Source organism: Calonectris borealis, chromosome 1, assembly GCF_964195595.1.
Source record: "Calonectris borealis chromosome 1, bCalBor7.hap1.2, whole genome shotgun sequence".
NCBI lineage: Eukaryota > Metazoa > Chordata > Aves > Procellariiformes > Procellariidae > Calonectris > Calonectris borealis.
This window is the reverse complement of record NC_134312.1, coordinates 87,047,265-87,073,335: the sequence shown is the minus strand read 5'-3', so window position 1 is coordinate 87,073,335 and position 26,071 is coordinate 87,047,265. Positions and strand designations below refer to the sequence as shown.

Here is a 26,071-nt window from a genome sequence, read left to right as displayed (position 1 = left end):
ACATCTGGACACTCACACCTACCCAGGGGAAATATTGAAGCAATAAAGACCAAATTTGTCTACAAGACTGGGAAATGCTAGAATCACTGGTGAAGTTTTAAGTGCACATAACAAGAAAGAGAGAACAAAATGGAGATGCTGTATAATCACATGGTGCACCTGTATCTTGAATATGGATTATAGTTCTGGTTCATTGCCCTTTCTGCAAAAATGTATCATCTATACTCTGTAAACAACTGAAAAGGGCTTGGAGAACAACAGAGGTAATAGGATGTAATGGCTTACATGGGAGGAATGGCTAAGTGTGCTCTGCAGTCTGGAAAAGAGATGGATGAAGACGGGTATGACAAAAATCTATAAAAAAACCAAGTGATGCTGCGCTGAATAGAGACGTTATTTACTGATTCTTCCAACTCAAAAGCTCAGTACCACCAAGTGGAACTAGTGCCATTTGGCAGTAACAGAACCAGGAACTTCTTTGCAGAGCATGCCACTAAGCTGTGGAATTCCTCACCATGGAGGATGCTAAATTTCAGCATGGGTGCAAAAAGTGTGTGGACAAACGCATAGAAGAAAAATCCATCAAGAACTTGCATACAGTAATGCTGCCTCTAGCTTTGGAAGTCAATGAAAAGCTGGGGCTAGGAAAGCAGAAGAAATACCACTCTCTGCTTATGATATTCTTAGATCACTCCCTAGATATCCACCTTTTTTTTTTTTTTTTTGGATGGGAAACTAGAAGGGAACCCTGACAGAACACCTCAACAGGTGGTCAAAGAGCTGGTGGGCACTGACTGGTGATGCTTTGCCTAGGACAAATGATAGGAAATAGCCACTGGGCTCCCCCCATCAAGTTTTATCCTCCTGGAGCTGAGATGGACAGCTTGGCCGTGGACAGGGAGAAGCTGATGAAGAAGACCCAGGACTTGGTAGGGCCTGGAATGGGTAGGTTATAAATAAAGAGGTGAGGGGAAAAGTGCAGCCAGAACATCAGCAAGAGGTTCTGGAGGTCTTCGGCTTCCCAGTGTACATGTAAGCAGGATACAAAATCAAATGGACCTTTGATCAGGCCCAGTACAAACTTTCCAAACGCTAAGGGCTTTGACCGGATACAGCACGACATTACCAATCAGTCAGCCAAGAAATGGTTGCTAAGCCCTTATCAGAGATGCCTACATTTGCATAATTGAGCAGTTATATTAGTGCTCTTTCTACCTCACACCTCTCTCCTTTGATTTGTCTCCCCAGAATCAAGGCTGCCCCACGTGGAAGAGCCACCCCTAGGTCAGAAAGATGGGGGAAATGGAACAGATGAAGCAGGAGGCTGAGCAGCTGAAGAAGCAGATCGCGGTAATGCTGGCAACAGTCATGAAACTGCTGAGAGAGTGTCTACCCCCCATGTCCAAGTTCTCCTCAGCCACAACTTGGAGTTGAGCTTTCTCCATCTACATCCTTGGAGCCCCTGCAGTTCTGCATAGCCATTTAAGCACTAATGGAGATCTTCATAGCATGGTGGGGGGAAGAGCGGGAGAGGAAGGGAGAGAAGAGGGGACTCTACAATGGTGAGAAGGAAGTGGCCATGGGCGTTGTGTCTGCAGGCGAGCAGCGTAGTGTGTCCCCAGGACCTCCTCTGGGAGGCAGCTGGTGTTCTGCCAGGCAGGAGGATCCACAGGAAGGGGGGGTAGCATGGGGAACTGGATGCTGAGTAGGTTTTGGCTCACCTTCCTGATGTTTGACTGGTGCCGAGGTGCCCTGGTCACAGACCAGGATCCCGCTGTGCTGGCCACAATACAAACACAGCAAAGCCACAGTTCCTACCTCTAGCAGCTCCCAGGCTACGCCCCCGAATTTCATGTGCCATTGCCTTCATCACATGGCTTTTTTTCTGTCTCACCTGCTCTTGTCTCTTCTCCAGGATGCCCGGAAAGCCTGTGCAGACACAACGCTTGCTCAGGTAAGGGACAGGGCTGGCTGGGCAGGTGAGTGTGTGTGGGGGTCAGCTAGCACCACTCCAAGCGGGACTCCCTCCAGTTGGGAAACAGAGTTAGGAGGCAGAGATGTGGGGAGCAGTAAAGCTCCTGCCAGTCCAAGATTAATTCTTTCTCTCCCCCCCCGACTCTTTCCTCAGATTGTGTCTGGAGTGGAGGTTGTTGGCCGCATTCAGATGCGGACCAGAAGGACCCTGCGTGGACACCTGGCCAAGATCTACGCCATGCACTGGTCCACGGACTCCAAGTGAGAGAGATACTGCTGATCTGCTGGGTGCAGGACAGCACATGGGTGTGAAGGGCTCTGATGGGAAGAGAGCTACTAACATGATCTTGTTCCTCTCTCACAGACTTCTGGTCAGTGCCTCACAAGATGGGAAACTGATTGTATGGGACACATACACAACTAACAAGGTAGGAGTCAGATGGCTGCAGCAAACCAGGGTGCTGGAGTGGGACCCCTCGGAGCTAGGCAAGTGTCCTTGCCCTGCCGTCTCTACTGCTGGAGTTGCGACGCGATTTCTTGTCCTCCCAGGTTCACGCCATCCCTTTGCGTTCTTCCTGGGTCATGACCTGTGCCTATGCCCCCTCAGGCAATTTTGTGGCCTGCGGGGGCCTTGACAACATGTGCTCCATCTACAACCTCAAGACTCGTGAAGGCAATGTCAAAGTGAGCAGGGAGCTCTCAGCCCATACAGGTGTGTGTGCTGCCTGCCTGCAACCTGCCCTCTGCTTCCAAACCTCACTCTTCTAGCCCTGCCCCGTTTCTCATATTTCCTTGTTCCCCCTTCCCAGGTTACCTCTCCTGCTGCCGATTTCTTGATGACAACAATATTGTGACTAGCTCTGGAGATACCACATGGTGAGTGTTATCTTCTGCATCCTAGTGCCATGACCTCTGGCTCTTAGAGGCACAGCTCACATCAGCAAATGCAGTCCTTTTGCTCTGCAGCAGTCCCCTATCTAAGGACGAATTGCTCCTACACAGGGAAGCCATGCAGAACACCTTAGGAAGCCAGATCCATTTTTCCCCCCTTGGCAGAACAGGTGCTTCTTTTCCTGGTTGAGGTCAGGTCAAGATGCAGATCTATTGGTGAAGCAGCAGGGACCATGTCGTCAGCTCTCACAAAGCACAGTGTCCTTTATTCCCGGACACAGAACATCATAACTTTATGTGAAGCCCACATACACGCTCCACTTCTCGAGTCTTACCCACTGTGCAAAGGACACCTGCAAAGCCAGTGCCTGGATCCTTCGGTTCCTGGCTCTCAGGTCTCTCTGTGCTGTGACTCTGAGCAGTGCCAAGTCTTTATTCACCCCCACCCCTCCCAACACCTGCTTTGGAAGAACCTCTTGACAGAGGACTAGTCAGGATGTGGCATTTCTGTCAGAGATCAAGGTTACATGGGGCTTGTTCACCTGGCTGTAGTGTGGGATCCCAGTGAACACAGCCCGTGCATCCTACCAGCGTGGGTACGGCAGACCTTTTTCAGCTGTTTGCCTGTGGGTCCCTTTTACCTCCTCTCAGTATTCCCTTCAGTTGTTGCAGTTGTGGGAATACGGTCAACCTCACAGACCCCCAGCCTTAGTCTAACTCTGCTTTGGCGAAGGTATGACCAGCAACATCTGTGAAGATATCTCCTGTTGTATACAGCTGACTCCAGCAATACTCTCACCCGTTTTCCCATCCTGTAGCCAGGCCCATGGCTTCCCTCCTTTTGTCTGCGAGTAGGACAGCTCTTCAGCTGTAGATCTGCTCTGCCTGGGTTGGCTCTGAGAAGTTCTCTCCTCTCCCGCAGCGCGCTCTGGGACATTGAGACGGGGCAGCAGAAGACTGTGTTCCTGGGTCACACCGGAGACTGTATGAGCTTGGCCGTCTCCCCAGACTTCAAACTCTTCATCTCTGGGGCCTGCGATGCTACTGCCAAACTGTGGGACGTGCGGGAGGGCACCTGCCGTCAGACCTTCTCAGGACACGAGTCCGATATCAACGCCATCAGCGTATGTATGCTGTCTGCACGGTGGTGGGGAGGCAAGGAAAATGGAGGGTGGACCAGCTCTGAAATAGGGTCTTGGGACAAGGTTGAAAGAAGCTGTCACAGTTATGTGGGCAGCAAGGGTCTCAGGAGACCTTGGCCCCATAATCCAGCCTAAAGCAGGGAGGGCCTGAGTTCACTGAAGTTTGGAGGCTGGCTTCTTCCCAGGCACCGGGGCACCAAAGCATCTAGGTCTGACTGCCATTCTCAAAGCGCTGCTTGGACTCAGGCAGCACACCATGATCTGTGGAGCTCAGCACCCTAAGACAGGTGCTGGCGCAGCTTTGCTCATAGCAGCTGTTAGGAACCACAGTTCAGGCACGCTCCAGGAGCCCTGGCGCAGGACACAAGTGAGGCAGCAGGAATACCTAAATCAGCTGAGGGTCTTGGTCAGCTCCATACAGCAGAGGTGGTAACTTGGGATCACAGGGAGATCTTCTGAAGATGGAATCTTCACAGGAGGCAGGTCAGACATTTGGGGCAAGTATCCCCCTTAGAGGCAAGGATTCAAACCAGAGCCCTAGAGGTGGCAGGACAAAAAACTTGTCGTTTTAATCCCTTTCTGGCAGACCAAATCAGTCTGCCAGCTACCTGCAACGTCTGCGCTTGAACCACCCTCCACTGACTTCAATTAGTACAGCCTTTCTCACCTGTCCCATGGCTACCCTGCCAGCCATACAGTTTTCTGCCACACCTGCTCCTGAGGAGCTCCTTTTTGCTCCTCAGAGCAAGGACACAGAAAAGGAGTGCGTATGAGAAGGTCGGGGTATGAGCATCAGACAGAGGAAGACTGTCGTAGTTCTGAACCATGCCAGACCCCATCTGGGGGATAATGGGTGGACACTTGTCAAGCCCTGAACTAACAGCTAGAGTTAGAGAGACAATAATCCTTCCTTAAGCACTGGAACCTCTTGCAATAGCTCTAGCCCCTAGGTCTTTGGCTTTCTTGAAGTGGAAGGGGACTACTTGGTCTAAGGAGAAGCATCAGTCTCACCCTCAACTTTTACAATCCAGTGTCTTGTCCCACTGGGTTTTCCTACCTCTGTGGCTTCCTGGTGGTTAGCAGGGAGGCGAAGATGTCAAGGAAATCTGTAAGGCACAGCCTGATTAAAATCTGGTGTGTGCCCTCCTCAGTTCTTCCCTAACGGTGAAGCCATCTGCACCGGCTCAGATGATGCCACTTGCCGTCTCTTTGACCTCCGGGCAGACCAGGAGCTCATAGTGTACTCTCATGAGAGCATCATCTGCGGAATCACATCAGTCGCCTTCTCCCGCAGTGGGCGTCTCTTGCTTGCTGGATATGATGACTTCAACTGCAACATCTGGGACTCCCTAAAAGCAGAGCGTGTGGGTGAGTGGCTCCTGGAGGTCCCTCTTTCATTCCCCGCAAGGTCTTCTGACCCTATCCAGGCAAGGAAAAGGCCCTTATTTTTTCTAAAAGGGACACATCCTGTACTCACTGAAACCTAACAAAGCTTCCTCGCACTTAAGGAGCACACCATAAGTAATACAACTATCTTTTATGTAGAACTATTGTTTTTAATGTTAAGGAAGTCAAGACTTTAAACAACATTGTTTCAAGGGCAAAGAGAGCATTAAGGTTCCTATTAGTTGAAACTGCTCACAAGCACCAGTAGTATTTCCTACTTTCTCCTAGCCTCTGCTGTTTGCCAGTTCCAGCTACTCACAGTGCCTCTTGGTGGCCAGGCACTGAGCTGGGCATGGACCTGGGCTTCCATCCAACATTTTTGGATACTCTGTGATGCTCATACACAGAATACACCCAAGTGCCACTTTTCTTTCAGATGTGGCCCCTAGCCTCTGAAAATTTATAATGCAGCCCACCAACGGCATTGCTATTTCTCAGTCTTATCAAGGATGCCATCCTTTCTTAGTCCTACCGTTGCTCCAGGGTGAAAGCAGTTGTGTGAGGATTCAGCTGGCCAGACCTTCCCAAGAACATTGTTCCTTGGCCAGTCCCATGGGTGGTGGTTGTATGCCACGCACAAATGTTCTTCTGCATGTTTGTTCTTATTAGCCACGTACTGATTGTAACACGTTGTGCAGGAACAGGCAGCGCGATACACAGGGGTGTAGGTACACAGCCTACGATGAGTGTCCTCGGCGTGGTCAACCACTTCATCTCTCCCAAGCCTCACTTCTTTTCCTGACCTCTCTTCTTTCCCCCCATAGGAATCCTTTCTGGCCATGACAACAGAGTGAGCTGCCTGGGGGTGACGGCAGATGGCATGGCCGTTGCCACCGGCTCCTGGGACAGCTTCCTCAAGATTTGGAACTGAGGACAGCAGCAGAGAGGGAAAGAGCAGCAGCAGCATGGCCCACAGCCCAAGACCATGCAAACAGCATCATCAGCTGAGCACAGCAGAAACGCCTACCTACCACTCCCGCTTGTCTCTAGACACAGGTCACTTGTAGGGGTCTCCCAGAGTGAAAGAGAAAGGAGAGGTCAGGGAGGGGGAGCTGGGAAGCAGGAGCACACACATGGGCCCTTCTCTCTAAACCTCTAAACAGGCCCAGCAGTTTCCAGCCTTGTGCAGGCTTGAAGACCTGCAAAACACTGTTCATTATGTCTCAGGACTTTACAGTACAGTTCAGACACCCCATATCTTCCTTCAAACACCTCTACCCACATTGACACCCATCCTTCAGAGGACCCCTCATGCAACACCTCTGTCCCAAGCTAAGCTCTGTCCCTGATTTAACTCTACCTAGCTTCTCTGTGCAGCTGTCCTATATCCTTGCAGACAGCCTCAGAGACGTACTGGGTTTGAGATTTCTATCATGCAACGTGAAACAAAAAGGTAGTGTAAATTGGGCTCATTTTCCATTGGGGAAGACTTAGCTCAAGTCTTATCTATGCATTAATGGCAGAAAGGTAGCCCTCAGACCTGCCAGAATACCAAGGAATATTATATTTATTCTGATTTATTGTCTGCTTCTTGCTGTCCCTTCTCTTTTTGCCTCACTTCTGCATTGTGTGGTGACCCTGTCTAACCAGTAGCCATCAGCCTCTGTTTTCAAGTCTGTTATAGTTCATCATAGCCCAGGCTAATAAAGAAAGCTCACATAAGCACTGCAGGCTGTGTTCTTTCCAGCATGGCAATGAGCTACTGCATAACTCTTCTCCTGTGAATTCTGCCTACTGACCCCATCTAGAGAACATCTCATCCACAGACCTTGCTCTATCTCAGAGTCCCCAGGGGAGGGTGTTCCTCACCTATGTTTTAGTTGAGAAGAGGCTGTTAGTCCCAAGGCTTGCTGCCCTAGAGTTGGGATAGAGAGCTGAAAATGCATCCTTGCAAATCTTGGAGATTTGAGTTCAACTACAGGACATAGTCATTCTATTCAGCCCCTATTCCACTTGTTGGCTCATAGCCACATCCTGGGGCCCCAAGGTCAACAAAGTGTAGCGACTTATCCACAGAAGGTCAAGATATTAATGCACAATACTATCTTATCCTATTTTGGATCTCATCCTCATGCCACACCCTCACAATTGGCTACAGTCCTTTGTGCGTGTTAGTTTCAGGTCAGACTAGGTACAGCGGAACCCCAGAAATTACACTAGATACATCAGTCTCCTGCAGAGCTGCCAATCCCCAGCCCACTCTACAGCACATGGGTTCAAGGTTAGACCCTTCTCAGCACAGCTCTGTGGTGCCATATTACAGGCAGGGGACAGAGCTGAATTTTAGGGCTAATGGAAGGCTGAACTATTTGTTCCTGAATCCTTGACCCAAAGAAAACATTGCACTGGGCAAGCAAGGGACTCCCACTGTCAAAGGCTTAATACAAATTTATTTGCTACAGATAAGAACTCTACAGTAAGTCAATACAGCTGATATACAACAGAAGAGCCAAAGTCTGTACTGTACATAAGACATGCAAAGCTAGGAGAGTGTGCCCTTTCCCCAACAGGGATAGGCAAGAAGAGTGACCACAAATCTGGAGTTTCAGTCTACTGCAGGATTTCTCACCCCTAGAAGACTCTCAAAACATAGAAGCAAGTTACAGCAAGACCCTGGAAAAGGAAATCTCTAGTTCTCCACAAAAGGACATTGTTGGTTCTCTTTGTTCAAGTCACTCCAAGCACAGTTCTCAGATTTGAGGCTCCTGCTCAGATCCACTATTACTTCCTTCTTCTCCCCAAGATTCTCTCCCATCACGTGCCTCTTACCCTAGAGAAATGAAAAACACCCGCAAACATACAGTGTAAAACACAAGTTAATTGAGGGTTAGTTACTTCTCAGTGGAACACGTAGCCCATTTTCAGGCCATTCAAGCTTTGGCTCTCTTCTGATAAGGTTTAAGAGTGACAGGCTTCTTTCTACAGCCTAAAGAGAAAGGATGCACTGAAATGGCCAATATCATGGTAAGGCCAAAGATACAGACATTGAATAAGACTTGGAGGCATCTAGGGACAAGACTGACCCACAGAAAAATACTTATGAAGTCACCAGGCTCTACAGGCCTAGGAGGCCACAGTTCCAAACCGGGGCCCTACAAAACACAGAAATCGAAGCATTTGGGGTTCCCCCCCCCCTTTTTTTAGCCCATTCTACCTCCCACAGTATGACTCACTAAGCCTTACCTGGCGAGGGGCAGGAGCACTGGGGGAATTATCGTCTTGTAGGATGCTGAGGGGAGAGCGACCAGTTCCACCAGATGTTGCCATGATTTTGTTGTTGGTCTTGCGTCTTACGGGCTTGCTCCCTAGTGACAGAAGTAAGTATGTCAGTGTATCACAAGACTAGAGGGTCCTGGATTTTAAATGCCTCCTGGCCTTTATGACCTAGCTTGTTTGCCTGCACAGTTAAGACTTATTACCCAAGGACTTCCAGGTAAAGGGATCACAGAAAGGTTGAGGTGGAAGGGACCTCCGGAGGTCATCTGGTCCAAACCCCCTGCTCCAGCAGGGCCACCTAGAGCCAGTTGCCCAGGACTATGTCTAGATGACTTTTGAATATCTCTAAGAATAGAGACTCTGTAACCTCTCTGGGAACCCTGCTCTAGTACTCAGTCATCCTCACAGTGAAAAAAATGTTTCCTGATGTTCAGATGGAGCTTCCTGTGTTCCAGTTTGTGCCCATTGCCTCTGGTCCCATCACTGGGCACCACTGAAAAGAACCTGGCTCTCCCTTCCTTATACCCTTCCTTCAGGTATTTATACATATTAACAAGACCCCCCCCGAGCCCTCCCTGCTACAGGCTGAACAGCCCCAGCCCTCTCCTCATAGGAGAGATGCTCAGCACACTTTTCTGAAACACAGTCTGTATTACCACTCAGTTGTAGCACTTGGATGTGCTTCCCACCCTCGCTCCCCGGCTCTTCCCAAGGAGAAACTGCAAGGTCCCTCTGAACAGGCCTCCACAACTACAAACCTGCCTCGGGGAGAAGAGCTGACATTTGCCTCTTAAAGAGGTATATTTACTTCTTGATTTTGACTACAGATTGAAAACCTAATTTTTCAATTCCTGACAGAAGTCAGTTCGATAAAAGAACAGTTCCCAGAGGGGCCTCCCACCCGCAGAGCCCCAGGGCCAGGCTCCAGAGGATGCCGAGAGCCCTGACCTGCTCATACCACGGACCGTGCAGCTCTCCAGGCACACGGAGCCTTAGCTGTGTTGCCCACCATACCCAGCACTTACCCGAGGAGAAGCCGGGCCCGGCAACACGGGCTGCCCGAGCCGGGGCCGCGCTGGGAGAGGGCGGCCTCTCCGCCTCTTCCCCCGAGGGGGCGGCCGCCTCCGGGCCGCCCGCGGGGGGGGAGCTCCCCCGGGCCGGCTCCTCTGCTGCCGGCTCCTGGGGGGCGGGGTCGGTCCCGAAGGCCTCGCTGAGCTGCTTCACCAGGCGGTCCACGCTGTCTGCCGGGGAGGGAAGGATGGAAGACGGGGTCAGCCGCCGGGCAGCCCACCCGCCCGCCCTCCCGGGCCGGCCTCACTCACCACTCGACGCGGCTCTCATGGGCGTGCGGGAGATGCCGGGCGTGGGCGAGCGCGGGTCCCGGTCCTGGCTGGTGCCCACCGCCGGCTCGGCGGGACCGGGCTGAGGGCTGCCCGCCGGGGAGCTCACCACCTGCGGAGAGGGCAGGCGTGGGGGCGGCGGGCCGGGGCCGCCGAGGAGGGGAGCGGCGGCGGGCGGCCCGCGGGAGGGCCCCTACCTCGATGGGGGTGCGCAGGATGCCAGCGCTGGGGGAGCGGGGGTCGCTGACGTGCGCCAGGTGCTTGTTGCGGAGGGCGGCGGGGGTAGCCGGGGCGCTGCCGGAGACCCCCATAGCGGCGGGCGCCGAGCCGCGCTGCTGCCCTGCCCCACCCGCCGCCCCGATTCAAATCTCCCGCGCGCCGGGCGGTGCCGCCCCATTGGCCCCCGCACGGAGGAGGGGCCCACCCCGCCCCGCCCCGCCCCCGGGACCGCCCCAGGACGCCCATCTCCCGCGGGGGCGGCCCGGCGGCTCCTCAGTCCCCGCCCGGCACGTCCCGCCTCGTCCGCCGCCGGCTCACTGTCAATCTTCGGGGAGCTCCCCGCCCCCGCTCCGCTTTACGCCGCCATTGGGCGAGGAGCTCGGCACCGCCTCCCGTGACGGCCGAAGGGTGGCTGCGATTGGGCGAACCTGCCGGGCGGTGCCGCGGGCCCGTCCCTCAGCCTCGCTGCCGGCGCGCCCGTGCGGCGCGGGATTGGCCCGAGCCCGCCTGACCACGCTGGGCTCTGATTGGTTAGGGTGGGGCTGTGGGCGGTGCTGCAGTGAGCCGCTGTCATGGCGGAGCTGAGCGAGGCGCTGCTCTCGGTGTTGCCGTCCATCCGGGTGCCCAAGGCCGGCGACCGGGTCCACAAGGACGAGTGCGCCTTTTCCTTTGACACGCCGGTAAGCGCGCCCCGCGGCCGGCCCGTCCGCCTCGCCGGGCTGCCCCCCGCTCCGGCCCGTTCCCAGCCCACCCGCCCGTCGGGCTGCCGCCCGCGCGGGGCACCATGGGACTTGTGGTTCCCCGGCGGCCGGAGCGGCCCGCGGGCGGGCGGAGCGCTGGGCCCTCGGGGACTACAGCGCCCGGCGTCCCCCGCGCCGCGCCCCTCCCGGCCGCGGCGCGCTGGGGGCTGTAGTTCTGGGGCCGGAGCGGGCGTGGGCAGGTCGCTCGCCCCGGTCGGCAGCGGCGGCCTGGCCCGGCCCGGCCCGGCCCCGCGTGCCTGGAGAGCGGGTGCCCCCCGACACCCACCCCACCCCCCGCTGCGGGGGCATGCCGGGACTTGGAAGTCCGGCGGGGGGCCGGGACGCGACCCGGGCCCGGCCCTTGGCGGCGGGGGGCGGGCCGGGGGTCCCGCCCTGCCCGTGTCTGAGCTGCCCCTCCGGCCTCACCGCGTGGCGTGGCCCGGCAGGCGGGGGGCGAGTCGGTGCTGTGTCATTAAGATGGCAGTGGTCCCTTCTCCAGCCGTCTCCACCCCGCCGGCATCCCTGCTCCTCCCTCCCTACCCCCGCCTGGCCTAGGCGGACCTGGGGAGGCCCAGGCGGCGGGAGGGCGAGGTCCCCCCTTGGCCTCCTCTGCAGGCGCCCATCCGGGCTGTGCCCCAGCCCACCAGAAGAAATGGGCTGCGGCTGGAAGATACGGGTCCTTCGAGGAAGCAGCACACGGCAGCCTGGCCCTCTTTCCCTCCCCGAGACCCACGGTGATGCCTGTCCATGCGCTCCCCGCTCTCACTCTGTCCCAGCTGCTTCTGCTTAATGTTGGGAAGCAGGCTGAGGGCTTCTTATGGTTTCCCTCTTTACCAACCTCTGTATTTGGGTCCCTCGCCTCTTCGATTTAAAAAGGGTATCTCTGCTGAATGAGTGTGGTGTTTTCCAGGTGCTTGTGGGATGGGGAGGGCTCATTCTGTATCCATTTTGGAGCTACTCACAAGCTTTTGAAAGCAGCAGCAAAAATAAACAGTGGGCTTGTTAACCTTCCTCACACTGTAGTTTGGCAAAGTTCCCTATGGCACTGGGAATGACGCTTTCAGACAGGGTGGCACGGTTTTGTTGGTAATGAGCGTACCGTGCTCTGAACATGTGAACTCTGCATGCTAAGGGCCTTTTGTGAGATGAGCTTCTGAGGAAGCTCGGGCTTTCCTGATTCGGTAGCATCCTGCCATAAATGAACAGGCAAATAGGTTTTCAAATACCTCGTCTTGACAGGAGTACCTGTTCTTCTGGGGCAGCCAGGCTGGGGCTTGCCATCTTATTTCCGACTAGCTGCTAAGTGGCTGGTGTGTAGGAATGAGCTGTAGCCATGATTTAATGAGTAATGAATAGTGTTTCTAGAGGTAAGTCTGTGCCTATCCTAGCAATTCTTTAGCACCTCCCTTCAGTTTTTATCTCTCCTTCCTTCCAGGAGTCAGATGGCGGCTTGTATATCTGCATGAACACGTTCCTGGGCTTTGGGAAGCAGTATGTGGAAAAGCACTATCAGAAAACAGGCCAGCGGGTCTACCTACACCTCAAAAGAACACGTAAACCGGTAAAAAATAAAAATACATACAAATAAACCTGTTTTGAAATTGAGAGCTGGGCTGTGTCTCTGTATTCAATCAGAGACAGAGTTTTCTCTCCTTGAATATAACTGATGTTTTTCTTGATGAATTGAGGTACACCAGTTCTTCAGCTCCACTTACGTGGAATTGTGGTATGGATTGCCCACGCTATTTGTGCCTGGCCTCTTTGTGCTTTCAGAGTAGCTAAATTTCAATCCTTAAGGCTTGCCACAGCTTGCCCGTCCCCCTAACTCTGTTTCCCTATTTCTTCTCAATGCGGTAGAAGGAAGAAGACACCAACTCCAGTGCTGGAGATCCTCCCAGGAAGAAACCAACTCGCTTGGCTATTGGTAAGAAAGCACTTGTGTGCTGTATCGTCCTTGTTGTTTTGGACCAGTCCTCTGGAGCTGCCTGGCTTCGTGGCACATCTCTTTTGCCTTTCCTCTTCTGGGCTAGTTGAAGCTAGTATCCCTGGCGGAATTCAAGCTTCACGTTTTCTAGTGTGTCTTAGGTGGGCAATTACTGCAAAACAGTTGTTGAGGTGATAGTTTCGTTCTGTGTTCAAAGTTGCGTCGTGTTTTCTGTAGATAAATACGTTTTGCATCCTCTCTTAACTCTGTATGCCTGGCTCAGCTTGGTGTGGGTATAACCAGCGTGGGGCTGTTGCTTTATATGGATGCATCCAGTGTGGGGCTGAAGTAAGTTTGATAAAATGTGTAAGTCTGAGAAAAGTAAGTTTGAGGTTTCTGGTAGAAAAAATATTTTTTAAACTTCTAAGAAATTGAACTAGTGTTATTTATGTAGATGGGGAAGAAATTACTGGTAAATGCTGTATTAACACTTTTGGCTTGATAGTTCTTTGAAATACAAGGCTGATACTGGAGAAAATACATGTGAACATTAAAATATTAAAAACAAGCCCTTTTTTGGAAGAACAGGGCTGGTGTTCCATTACTCTCTTGCACCGACTGCAAAGACTATGATGGCAATCAGTGAAGATGCTGCTTATTTGGAGCAGTCTCGGATAGTAATTTCTGAACCATTATGGAGATCCATAAAGCAGAGGATAGGAACATTTTTTAGCAGTAACAGGTTCTTGGCTTGCTGGAAGCTGACCACTAGAGGGAAATCCAGAACCTGGACGATGCACATCTTGCTTTTTGCTCACTTTTTCCCTGGCTGTGCCATTGTGTAGCATACGCCCGGTGACTCCACTGCTGCCACAACGGAAACACCAACATCAAGACTTTCAGCTGCTCCTTGTTTTTATGGTGAGGTGAATGAAGTCCCAGAGGTCACTTATAACAAAATTGAGACTAGAATCTACGTTTCTTCAGATAGCCAGTGCTTTTATGTATATGATTATGCTGCTTTTGGAGAGATGAAGCCCAGTCTGCATTAGGAGTTATTTCTGCATCCTCAATTTTACAAAGGTCTTGAGACAAGTGTTGTCACTGGGTGAGCAAACAGCTGCTGTGATTAACAGCTTAGTGGCATGAATGAAGCAGGAGAGAATAAAAGAAAGTATTAGCCCTGTGAGGCAGTGATCTTAAATCCAGGAGGGATTTTTTATTTCCTCTTTTTTAACTAAACTGTGGTGATTTAGCTATTGCTGACACGGGAGATTCTTTTAAAGTACTAGAAAGAGTTAGGAGCAATGGCTGCAAAATGTAGCCCTTGATCTCTCTGTACCTCAGCTTCCCTCTCCATGGGAAAAAAAATCTATAGTGCTTGCCTCCCATGCCCGCCTGTTGGTTGAATGACTTTTGGAGTTTGTGGTGCTTAGATGTGATGGTGGAGAGGGAGGCAGTGCACCTCATGGCAAACTGTTGGCTGTACATGGGGGAAAAAGGGCTAGGAGGCAGTCTGCTGGCTGAAGACCCTCTTCCTCATCTGGAGCCTAGAAGGTTCACATAACCACCCAAGGGGACCTCACCAGTCTGTTTTAGTTTGTTTAGAGTTCAGGAATTGTGTAATACCCTGAGGGATTGTATATTGCTTTACTCTGAAGTGGTGACAGGAGATCTCTCTGGGCTGTGCTGAAGAGGCACGGAAGAGGATTATCTGGGTATGTTGTTGCATGATGCTGTTGGCTGTTTTCAGGTATTTCTAAAATCACTCAGGCTTGCAGCATCTGCATTCATACATGGCAGTTTGTGCATAGTCTAAAAAGTGTAGGTATTTGAGGGGGGAGTTGCAGGAGATACTGTGGGAACTGGTTATTTTTGTCAATGTTTTAACTAAAAGAAGTAATTTTATCAGAACTGTGTCACACACAGGATTCTTGAGGCTGAGACATTAAACAGCAAAAACTCCTATTCCCTTCAGAGATTTGTTGCAGCAACAGATCTTCAGAGATCCGTGGCAGAGATCTATTGCAGTCACAGCATGCCATTTTTAAAGAAATAAAGGAAATTCACTTAAAAAAAACCATAGGGGGTTAAGGCTGGTAGTAAGCAAGATGTCTTCTGCCTATTTCCCTCTGGGATGTAAGGTGTCAACTCTTGGAGAACAGGAAAGGCCAAGGTTTTTTCCTGAGTACCTATATAAATCAGAAACTGTTCCTCCACTGCAAATGTTACTTTTTGGTGACCGTCCATCGTGACTCTTGACAACTGGCAAATAACCTCTTATGTATGGAACTCCCATTTCTATTGCAACCTCTGGAAAGCATGCCTAGGTGGGCATGAGAAACTACTAGCTGTATACCTTTCCTAAGACTTTTTCTGTAATTCTACATGTTCTGGTTCTCCTCGCTTAAGTTCGGGACTCTGACCTGTCCTTCCTGGAAAAGGCAAGAAGCAGAGCCAGGCTCCTTAAAGATGCTGGTAGACTAGACCTTTGAACAGGGTTAGAATATGATCTCTTCATGTACATCTCCATTCATCGTCTTGGATATACTGTGAAGGATGAACAGCAGTACTTTAGCATGGCTCTGTTCTGGTGACTGTCTCTCTAGAGCGGGTCTTTTTTCGGGTTGTAGTCAGGGTCTGGAGATTCCTTCTAAGCATCTCTAAAAAGAGCTGGGAAAAGCAAACCCATTGTCGCTAGGCTTATATTTGTTCCTGTTAAGTCCACACCTCCAGCAGAAACTTCGGGATCCAGAAATAGAAGAAGGATGTGGATCGTTGATCTAGAGCTTTGCCTTAATCATGGGGCCTTATTTCATGTGAGGTATGGGCAAAGGGGCCTCAGAAGCTATTTAGTTTTACCTGTTACCGCAATGTTTTTTCTTCCTGTAGGTGTAGAAGGTGGATTTGACATCACAGAGGAAAAGTTTGAATATGACGAAGATGTAAAAATAGTAATTTTCCCAGAGCACTTGGATATTCCTCGTGATGGGCTGGAGGGACTACCAGACATGGTCAGAGACAGGGTATGTTTGGGTGGAGGGCTGTGTTTTCTATTGGTAAGGAGGAAACGCACCATTACAGAGAAGGAACCGCTGTCCTGTAAAAGGGATCGTGCAGAGCTGCTGTGAAGTCTCAGCTTGGAGTAAGCAGGGTTGTTCTACACTTGTACAGTGCTATATATTACGGAGCCCTGGCTTGTGACTGAGGCTCCTGAATGCTGCCCTAGCACAACTGACTTGCCAACCTGAGCCTAAATGTGGAGTGTTGTGGCACTGGAAGCTTCTCTCCTTGTGTCCTTCATTTTTTTTCCTGCTGTCCTAATTCCAGATTGCCAGTGCAGTCGAGGCCATCCTGACAGCAGATTCAGCCTCACGGAAGCAGGAGGTGCAGGCTTGGGATGGGGAGGTTCGGCGTGTATCCAAACACGCTTTTTCCCTGCACCAACTTCAGAATGATGTCCGCATCCCACCGTGGTAAGCATAGTACTGAAACTAGCTGTGTCGCTCTGTATTCCAGCCCCACCCCCATTACCTTCTTCTTCTGTCCTGGACTGCAGCAGCAGATGGGACTTCTTTTGCGAGTCTCTGAGTGTGCCTTGTCATAATAAATCCAGGAGAAATGGCAAACTAAGGTATTTCAGGATGCTCAGTATTCTGAAGTACAAGAGGAATGAGATTGCTTATACTATGGTCAGTGGGTAGTAATGGAGAGGGCTTGGGAGGTAGAACCCAAAGGTTTTCACCCTAATTTTCTCTGTTCCCTGTCAATAGTGGCTGGAAGTGCAGCAAGTGTGACATGAGGGAGAACCTGTGGCTGAACATGACTGATGGAGCCATCCTCTGTGGTCGGCGCTATTTTGATGGCAGTGGTGGCAACAATCATGCGGTTGAGCATTATCGGGAAACTGGCTACCCACTGGCTGTGAAACTGGGAACAATTACTCCTGATGGGGCTGGTGAGAAGGGGGATCCTGTGAGGGTTATAGACGCCAGGCATCACTCAGGCTGACTGTGGTCTCTGACAAAGGGAAGTCAGGGAAGATTTCCAGGAATTAGGCTGGTGTTGCCCATCTTATGACCTGGAACATTCAGTGTCATGGTATCATGGACTTTCCCACTCTGACCTACTTCTTGTGGCAGACAAAGAACCAGCTGATAACACCTTGCCTTCCTCCTCCCCTCCCTTTTAATTTGGAGGGGTTTAGAATAGTTATCCAGGTTGCTGTCTTATTTTCTGTGGTGGGATGTGGAATTTTGTGTGCAAAGCCTGAGTAGAGAGTATATGGCACAGTAACCCACTTTCCTCACTCCAGACATACATGTACCTCTGTACCTTGACCAATGACAAAGTTGTCTTGTCACATGTTTTGGAGCATGTCTTGTTATGCTACTCTCCTGAGAAAGGAGAGAAACCCCACCTGCTCAGTTTGTCAAAACTCCCAGTTCTGAGCACTCTGTTCTCTTCATCCAGCAGTGAATGTTAGATGACAGGCCATTATAAGTCTCTCCTTTTCCTCTGTGTTCCTGCATAGACGTCTACTCCTACGACGAGGATGACATGGTGTTGGATCCCAACCTGGCAGAACACCTTGCTCACTTTGGGATTGACATGCTCAAGATGCAGAAGGTGAGGAGGGGAGGAGTGGTCCTCCATAGGCCCACAGGGTGAAAGAAGCAACTCTGAGGTGTCTTAGCTGGATCCCAGCTTTCTGTGGCTATGCAGAGTCATTCCTGGTCAAGAAACCCTGGTTTTTGTCGGGCAGAGAGTTGTCTCGTCTGCCTCTCTTCTTTCATTGTCTTTTTTGCCTTTCTTTCCTGTCCCTCGGGTTTATTTCCTTGGGGTTCTGTGTCAGTACTGTGGGCAGGGAGGTTCCCAGGCACTGAGCTTTGTTCCCTCAGATTCAGTGTTAGTGTGCGATTTCCATGCCTCTTTACAGGGGATGGTTCAGATTTCTCCCATGTTTCCTACCACTCCTCTTTCTGTCCCAGGTATCCAGATACTTGAAAACAATTCTTGTATCTTCCTCCTCTTCTAATTTAATAAAACAGAATGGATTTGATTCTATGTTTCTCTGCAGCATTGCACTTTCCACACCTTGAGTCTTCTTTGAGGGCTTTTCCTGTTCTTTCCCTCCACAGACAGACAAGACAATGACAGAACTGGAAATAGACATGAACCAGCGCATTGGGGAGTGGGAGCTCATCCAGGAGTCTGGCGTGCAGCTCAAGCCCCTCTATGGGCCTGGGTACACCGGTATCCGTAACCTGGGCAACAGTTGCTACCTCAATTCTGTGATGCAGGTGCTGTTCAGTATCCCAGACTTCCAGAGAAAGTAAGTGAGCTTAATCACTCCTTTCCATTAGCCTGGGATCCCCTGGGATCAGTACAAAGGTCTCCTAGAGCTGGGAGCTTCTGTTACAGTAATCAGGCTCAGAACTGTGTCTTGACTAGGTGAACCTGTATGTCCCTTAGAGTGCTCCGTCTTGCTTTGCAGGTATGTGGACAAGCTGGAGAAGATATTCCAAAATGCACCTTCGGACCCCACACAGGACTTCAGCACACAAGTGTACGTAGTGTTTTGGTGAGAGAAGGAAGGCTGAGGCTGCCTCGGTGCGTCCCCTCTGCGCTGCTACCGTGTGCTTTGCTGCAGGTTTCTCCCTCAAGCCTCGCCTCTCTGTTTCTATGTCCATCAGCAGAGACACTGATCCTCAGTGATCAATAAGGATCTAAGCCAAGACAGTTCAGCTGAATGCCCTAGATGCAGAGGACAGAATGCACCTCAGTGTTCATGAGAGGCTCTTAAATTTATTATTTGGGGAATGCAGTACCACAGGGGGATTTCCGGTAGGCATATTCTATCTGCGTAACAGCAAAAAAGGTGCTTGCTCTCTGCGATGGAGGGAGATGGCTAAGAGCAAAGAAATACATAGATTTAAGCAACTTTATTCTCAGTGGATAATTTATATATGCTTAAAAAGGCTTCCTGCAAGAGGGTATTGTGCGAGCAGTAGCAGGAGAATATACAGAAGAAGGAACACAAGATTTGGGAGGGTATTGCATTTTAAATACATGAATTCTGTGCTACATCTGCTCTAAAACAGCAAAGCAGTGTATGGAGGTTTGGGGTGGAGAAATGGAAGGAGGCATTTGTGGAAGAGAGTTCAGCGGATTCTAAATTTTGACAGCCTGGGGTGAGGTGTTCACTGAGGAGGGGATTAAGTTGAGAGAGCCAGAAAGATTTTTGCCTGGGCAAAGGGAGGAATCGGTAGGGTTTGGTTCCAGACAAACAGCAACAGTGATGGGGAGGGACTGGAGTGAAGTGGAATAGTAGGAGAGTCTGAGCATAGGAGGAAATCGCTGAACGTCACTGTTGTCCATTAAATGCCTCATGCAGTCATTCTTGATCTTTCCCCTGGGAAAATGTGATCAGTCTGCTCACAGCAATGCTATTTCTGGCTCAGACAATTTCACTCTGCCCTGTTGTCTCCTGCACAGTCAATTAGATACACTGCTACTTTACTCATGTCAGGCTGCAGCTTAATTTGGCTGTTACGCAGCTGCTGTATAGCTCAGCACCACCTGCCCTTCTGTGGGGAAAAGGAAGCTGTTCCTTTATGTTCTCCCCACTGTGCAAGCAACGGTTGAGATTGATGCCCAGAAGTCCTAGTAACTTTCAAGTCAATGATGTCTCATGAGAGCAGACCAAGATAAGATGATCTTGGCTGGTGCAGCAGAGAAAGCTTGTCTCTGAGATTGACAGTCCATGGCAGTGTTAAAGCTGGATGAATTCATGTGGCTCCTGGAGTATGTGGGATTGCAGAAATCTTTTTGATGCTAACAGTGACTTCTTCATCATTCCAGAGCCAAACTGGGCCATGGACTGCTTTCGGGGGAATATTCAAAGCCAGCTTCCGCAGATGGGGAACAGCAGCCCGATCAGAAGGTGAGACTTGCGTATGGCATCCTCATGATGTGTTTGTTGCATGAGGCATTGTGTGTGTTACAGGGGCATGGAGAGAGAACCCTTTCTGAAGACATGTCCTTGGGATTGTTCCAGGGCCCTGTCACCTGAAGAAAAGCATGGCTAAGAGTAGAGTGCCACATGTCGGGACGCATGCTTAGCAAATTATGACCACCTTCCTTTTCCACCTTGTTATTTGCAGGGTATGCAAAATGGCATTGCTCCACGCATGTTTAAGTCCCTCATTGGAAAGGGACACCCAGAATTTTCCACTAACCGACAGCAGGATGCCCAGGAATTCTTTCTGCACTTCATCAACATGGTGGAGGTAATGGTTGAGTCTATCTGTCAAATCATGGAAAAGCCCAGCTTTATTTTCTCCCCACAGCAGGGGATGAGGCGTGGAGGTGAGAAGCTGGCAACTGGAGCAGAGAGAGGGAGAGAACATAGGGAAATGGGCCAGCTAGCACCTGTGGGGGCAGAGGAGAGATGCTTGCCATGTTTTCAGGACTGATTCCTTGGAGGAATCTCTTTTGGGAATGGCACAGCTGGAGATGTAAATTGTCTTCTTTAGGAGCAGGAATGGCATGGGTTCCTGGGGTGCAGAAGTTGGCTTAGTTTACTCTTTGCTGTCTTTTCGGGTGGACTGGGTACAGAAGTGGATACTCTTTAGCCATGTCCTCTGTGGAACTGCTGCTACTGCAGATACTTATTTCTGCCATTCTGATGTTAAATCTATCCTTCTAATCTCTCCTCCTTCAGAGGAACTGCCGCAGCTCGGAGAACCCTAATGAGGTCTTCCGTTTTCTGGTGGAGGAGAAGCTGAAGTGCCTGGCCACAGAAAAGGTGAAATATACCCAGCGTGTGGACTATATCATGCAGCTGCCTGTGCCCATGGATGCTGCACTCAACAAAGGTCAGTAATGTGCCAAGGCCAGAACAGTAGCAAACATTGTGTTTGGATATTGTACTTTCATTACAGAACTCCTTAAATGAGAAAAGGACTTCCTCAAGGACTGGCTTTGCCAATTCTGAAGCCAGATCAATCCTTGACCTGCTTTTGTGGGATCGGGCTGATTTCTTCAGAGGTGGTGTGACACGGTGATGTCCCCTCTAGAACCTTTCCCTCCGACACCGCAAGCTGGGCTGTGATTTAACAGCAAAACGGGACTGCAGTAGCAGAACAGTGATCGGGAAGACATCGTCTACTTTGTGCGCCGTTCTTGGTGGCGTGTATCTATAGGCCAATTCTGCCTCTGGGTGTAGCTTACACCGGTTGCTTTGTAGGTACCTAGAAGCAGTCCTTAACTCCTCTGCTTTATTCTCTAGATGAACTGCTGGAATATGAGGAAAAGAAGCGGCAGGCAGAGGAAGAGAAGCAGCCACTGCCTGAGCTGGTGCGAGCCAAGGTGCCTTTCAGCTCCTGCCTAGAGGCCTATGGAGCTCCAGAGCAGGTGGATGATTTCTGGAGCACAGCCTTGCAGGCCAAGTCTGTGGCTCTCAAGTGAGTGTGTGTGAGTTACCAGATAGGCTATGACGAACTGGCAATAGCTGCATCTTTGGGGACTTCTTTTAGCTTGGGGAAGAAGCGTTACCAACGCTTTGTAGTCCTCCGCACCCTGGGCCCATGAAACATTGAAGCAGAGGGGGAACCAGTCTGTCAGTGCTGAAGTGATTGCCCCCAAGGAATTAGAGTGGGGAGAACAGTAGTGCTAGTGAAATCCTTACCATCAGATTTCAATTGCTGAGGGGCTATGAAAATACAGTGATATTCCAGAAAACTAGCAGCTTTTATTCTAAATTCAAAATTTAGCTTTAAAATCAGTACCGACAGTATGGCAACACTCATCTTGCATGGTCTCTAAAATTTCTTTAAAGGAAGTTTTTAGCTATTAAAGTTTGAGCAAAACACTGAGTGTAACAGATGCGTGAGTTATTTTAAAGAATGCTAACTTAAATGCTAATAGCAAAGTTTAAAAAACAGCTTTAATTTGTCTCACTGCCTGCAGCACATGCGATGGTGCAAAGGTGTAGTGAGAAGATTAAAAACCTAAGCAGCTTCCTGCTGTGATACTACTGACTGTTCTTCTGCAATGAAAGAGTAGTCCTCAAAGAATTGGAAGTGTTTTTCTAACAAATACTCTTTTATTAAGCAAAAGCTACTATAAACGAACAGTCAGTAACGCGATCTCATTGAAAAGTAACATTTTGTTTTGCTTTTAAGTAGTGAGTTGTGTTCAAACACTTGGTAAGAATTAGCATTGAATATATACCATTGCTTAAATTAATTTTATGGCGTGTTACAATTATCCTCCGATAGTAAGTATCTGTCTCTCTTATTACTGCTTCTCCCTTCACAAACATTCCCCTCTGTTTCATAGATTCCAGACACCCTCTCTCTCAAATTGTCTAACTAAATAATGTTCAATCAAATTCACTGCTTCTGCTTTGTATCTGAAGTGCTCTTGTGCTTGAAAGCTGCGGCTGTATCTGTCGGTCTAATAAAAGATGTTATTTCCTCTACATTCCTTAAGGGTTAGGCTTTTAATTAAATACTAAAATCTGAGGAGGCTTGTAAAATACAGGATTGGAAGGTAGAGAACATGTACTATTTTTCCTCATCCCCCAAGATTTTGTGAACGTTGCATTCCGTTTCATCTTGTCAGAGAATCTGCTTTAGAAATGGTTCTTGTTTCAGGAGCTTTAAGCTCCTTATAGGAGAGCTGTTATCCCCCCTTAGGACATGCCTCCACCCTACTCACTGATTTCTTGAACCAGATAGGTGCCCTCAATCACTGCTGCCGAAGTATTTACAAGCATTATTTATCTCTTTCAGAACAACACGGTTCGCCTCTTTCCCGGATTATCTGGTGATCCAGATCAAGAAATTCACTTTCGGTCTGGACTGGGTGCCCAAAAAGCTTGGTAAGAAGGATGAGAAGTACAGAGCGTATAGGTATTGGGAGTCATATATGGGTATTGTGGTCGTTGCTGCAAAGAGGAAAGTAACTACCCGAAAAGGAGCTGCAGCCTGTAGCGTATTGCATTCCCAGGGACTTACCCTTCTAGATCTCCCAACCGAGTCCTTTGTTTCTGCCCCTATGGGGAGGCTGAGCAAGACTGTATCTTGCAGATGTCTCCATTGAAATGCCAGAGGAGCTGGATATCTCTGCACTGCAGGGAACAGGGCTGCAAGATGGAGAAGAAGAAATGCCAGACATCGCACCCCCACTGGTGACACCAGACGAGCCCAAAGGTAGCCTGGGGTTCTATGGCAACGAGGACGACGACTCCTTCTGCTCCCCTCACTTCTCCTCTCCGACATGTTAGTGATTCTCCTCCTCTCTTCCTGATGCCTGACTCATTTCCTTCCTTTCCTTGTCTTGTCTCCCGTGCTAGCGGCTTCCACCTGCTCAGACTTCCCCTGTCCCTCTGTCAGCGAATGCCGGCTGCCTCCCTTGCATGCCTGTTATGCAAGGGTGTCGTGCAAGGGAGTTTGTTGATTCCTGTTCTATGGAAGATGGGGAGGTAGCATGTCTAGTGCCTTTAGAGGGGGCAGTGCTGGGGTTTATACAAGATTTAACTGGTAGAGGCATTTTATTTTCACAAAATGCAGTGGGAGGTAGGGTTTGGAGGGTAGGGAAGAGCCAGTGCTCCTGAGTTCATGAGTTGAATCCTTTTGTTCCCTGGGGTGCCTGTGTGTGAGACTGCACTTCTGAAGAGGAAAGGTAGCAAAGGATGAGAAGAGCAGAGAGACAGAACTTGAGTGAAACAAAGCCAGGAAATGGTGGTTTGGGGGGCTGTGTGACTGCACAAAACGGAGCAGGCAGGGCTGGGTGGGAGTGGGTGGCTCTAATCTCTGTCTTCCCACAGCACCCATGTTGGATGAGTCAGTGATTATCCAGCTAGTGGAGATGGGCTTTCCCATGGATGCCTGCCGCAAAGCCGTGTATTACACAGGCAACAGCGGGGTTGAGGCTGCCATGAACTGGGTCATGTCACATATGGATGATCCAGGTATGAGACCACATGGCCACGCTGAAGCTTATTGCATCTGGGCCATTGTACTTCCTGTCCCACTACCACAGTGGAAAACTGAAGTAGTTGGGACCTCAGACTGTATCCCTTTTGGAGAGATCTAACTGCTCTGAGCTGTTTTCTGTTTTCTGCTGCAGACTTCGCTAACCCTTTAGTTCTCCCTGGATCCAGTGGACCAGGGTCAACTATTGCCTGCCCAGACCCTCCTTCAGAAGACAGTGTGGCTACCATCGTCTCCATGGGCTTCTCCCGGGACCAGGCTATGAAAGCGCTTAGAGCCACGGTGAGAGACTTGGTAATGTCAGAGTGAAAGGATGTTCTCAGGAACAGGATATCCCCAACTTCACAGTCTTCTCTTCTTCCAGAACAACAGTCTGGAGCGTGCTGTGGATTGGATCTTTAGTCACATTGATGACCTTGATGCAGAAGCTGCTATGGATATCTCAGAGGGGCGTTCAGCAGCTGAGTCCATCTCTGAATCTGTCCCTGTGGGTCCTAAAGTACGCGATGGGCCTGGAAGTGAGTTCCAAGCAGTAGGAATGTGGATTTTGGGGTGCAAACTCAACGTGACTTCATCCTCCCTAACCCATGCAGTACCACAGCAGCAGCAGCAGCAGCTGCCACGGAGCTGGTCTGGTTGTTGAGGTGGAAGCAGGGAGGAAAAGGAGAGGGATGGCAAAGTAAGGTCTAGACCCTTCAGGCTGGGGATTACCTGGAAGCCAGTAAGAGAGGCAGAGGAAGCATCATCAAGTGAAAGAGGGGAAGGGCTGTGCTGCTTTTTCCCGGTCATCCCGGGAGGCTTTTCTGTTCTTCAGGCTCCCATTGAAAAACCGGGTTCCAGTCTCTGTGCAGAATCGGTGCCAATGCTGCTAGGCTGCTGGGTGCCATAGGGAGGGGAAATCTCTGCCATTGCCCACCCAGCACCTGTGGGCCAAATAAACAGTTGGAAGAGAGAAGGCAAAGTGGCAGTTACCATCTCCTGTTTGCTTGCACGTTTGACCTTCAGACCAAATCCTCACCGTCACGCTTGACGGAGATCCACTTCTAAATTATTACCCAGCAGAGCTTCCTTTGGGGATCCTTTTCTAGAGAGGGCCTTGCACAGGGTGTTTCGGGGTAAGATGCCTTTCTTTCTCTCATCACTCCTCTCTTCCCTTCTCCTCTCAAGAATATCAGCTGTTTGCCTTCATCAGCCACATGGGCACTTCGACTATGTGTGGACACTATGTTTGTCACATCAAGAAAGATGGCAGGTAAGAGGGGTGTTCACAGCGTAAGGGGACTCTGAGGTACAGCTTTAAATCACTGTCGTCCCTGTTTCTTCAGAGATGTTGGGGGGGTTGGGGATGAGAGCAGGGGAGGGGAATCAAGTCGTGTCTTAGCCACAGAACGGCATCCCTGAGCTCCCCTTCTGCCTATTGCAGGTGGGTGATCTACAACGACCAGAAAGTCTGTGCTTCTGAGAAGCCCCCCAAGGACCTGGGCTACATCTACTTCTATCAGCGGATTCCCAGCTAGAACATCCTCTTGCTGTGTGTGGCGGGGGGAGAGTGGGCTGAAGGCGTGGGGGGGAAAGGGGTGGGGGCAGTGAGGATGAGAGCGGGGTCCTGCTCTCCCCTGCTCCTCTTTCCCAACTCGTCCCTTCATGGCCTCTCTGAGGAGACGCTCGGGGAGACAAGACTTCCCTAACTGATAGACTGGGGGCTGGAGCCCCCGTGGACGTGCGTGAAGGGGGTCCGGGGGGGGGGTGGGAATATCTGTTTCTATAGGAAATGTCCTCACTGTCCCCACCCCTGTGACACACAGCCCTAGTGCTTTGCTGCTTGGTGGGATGATGCCACCTCCTTGCTGTCCGGAAGGGGAGGAGGGGGCTTGTGTGTACCTGTGGCTTGTGTATGGGGGGTTCCTCCTGCCTGCCCCGCCGGGGAGGGCGCGGGGCAGGCAGCAAGGTGGGCCACGAGCAGCGCCCCCCCCTTGTGTGCCCTTTACATGCCAAAATACACGAGGGACAAAATAAAAATCGAAATACCCCCCCCGGTTTCTGTCTGCCCTCTGCATTGCGAGGGGCCCAGCAGGAGCTGAAACACGAGTGGTCGTGGGGGCTGAGCGCTGATGGTGCAGCAGAGGGGGGCCCCCCCCCCCGCCCCGCTCCGGGCTCCCTTGTGCTCTCGGCCGCA

At 50.7% G+C, this 26,071-nt stretch overlaps 3 protein-coding genes across 6 annotated transcripts; 2 read left to right on the top strand and 1 right to left on the bottom strand.

The window, feature by feature from the left end:
- Positions 1-1,247: 1,247 nt before the first annotated feature.
- On the top strand, positions 1,248-7,115 carry GNB3 (G protein subunit beta 3). 2 transcript variants are annotated; one of them, XM_075164721.1, is made up of 9 exons: positions 1,257-1,350; positions 1,916-1,954; positions 2,129-2,235; positions 2,339-2,402; positions 2,524-2,686; positions 2,784-2,850; positions 3,788-3,989; positions 5,159-5,375; positions 6,218-6,448. In XM_075164721.1, the coding sequence occupies exons 1-9, from the start codon at positions 1,294-1,296 to the stop codon at positions 6,322-6,324; spliced, it is 1,023 nt and encodes a 340-aa protein (XP_075020822.1). In that variant the 5' UTR covers positions 1,257-1,293; the 3' UTR covers positions 6,325-6,448. The 2 variants fall into 2 exon arrangements, with proteins under 2 accessions (XP_075020811.1, XP_075020822.1); XM_075164710.1 differs by having other exon boundaries at positions 1,248-1,350; positions 2,129-2,402; positions 6,218-7,115.
- Positions 7,116-7,829: 714 nt separating this feature from the next.
- Positions 7,830-10,507, bottom strand: CDCA3 (cell division cycle associated 3). The gene is made up of 5 exons (XM_075164733.1): positions 10,207-10,507; positions 9,992-10,121; positions 9,695-9,910; positions 8,637-8,758; positions 7,830-8,223 (listed from the first exon to the last, which is right to left on the bottom strand). Exons 1-5 carry the CDS (start codon positions 10,318-10,320, stop codon positions 8,083-8,085), a joined length of 723 nt encoding a protein of 240 aa, XP_075020834.1. The 5' UTR covers positions 10,321-10,507; the 3' UTR covers positions 7,830-8,082.
- A 254-nt stretch (positions 10,508-10,761) lies between these two features.
- Positions 10,762-25,932, top strand: USP5 (ubiquitin specific peptidase 5). Of its 3 annotated transcripts, none has more exons than XM_075164686.1 (20): positions 10,762-10,908; positions 12,404-12,529; positions 12,826-12,892; positions 15,785-15,918; positions 16,223-16,368; positions 16,666-16,850; positions 17,427-17,521; positions 18,034-18,227; positions 18,390-18,461; positions 19,757-19,838; positions 20,059-20,184; positions 20,619-20,772; positions 21,186-21,360; positions 22,693-22,781; positions 22,990-23,112; positions 23,730-23,873; positions 24,032-24,177; positions 24,260-24,413; positions 25,063-25,147; positions 25,319-25,932. In XM_075164686.1, the coding sequence occupies exons 1-20, from the start codon at positions 10,801-10,803 to the stop codon at positions 25,410-25,412; spliced, it is 2,499 nt and encodes an 832-aa protein (XP_075020787.1). In that variant the 5' UTR covers positions 10,762-10,800; the 3' UTR covers positions 25,413-25,932. The 3 variants fall into 3 exon arrangements, with proteins under 3 accessions (XP_075020787.1, XP_075020780.1, XP_075020797.1); XM_075164679.1 differs by having other exon boundaries at positions 22,990-23,181; XM_075164696.1 differs by lacking the exon at positions 10,762-10,908 and adding an exon at positions 11,628-11,702 and having other exon boundaries at positions 22,990-23,181.
- Positions 25,933-26,071: the final 139 nt, after the last annotated feature.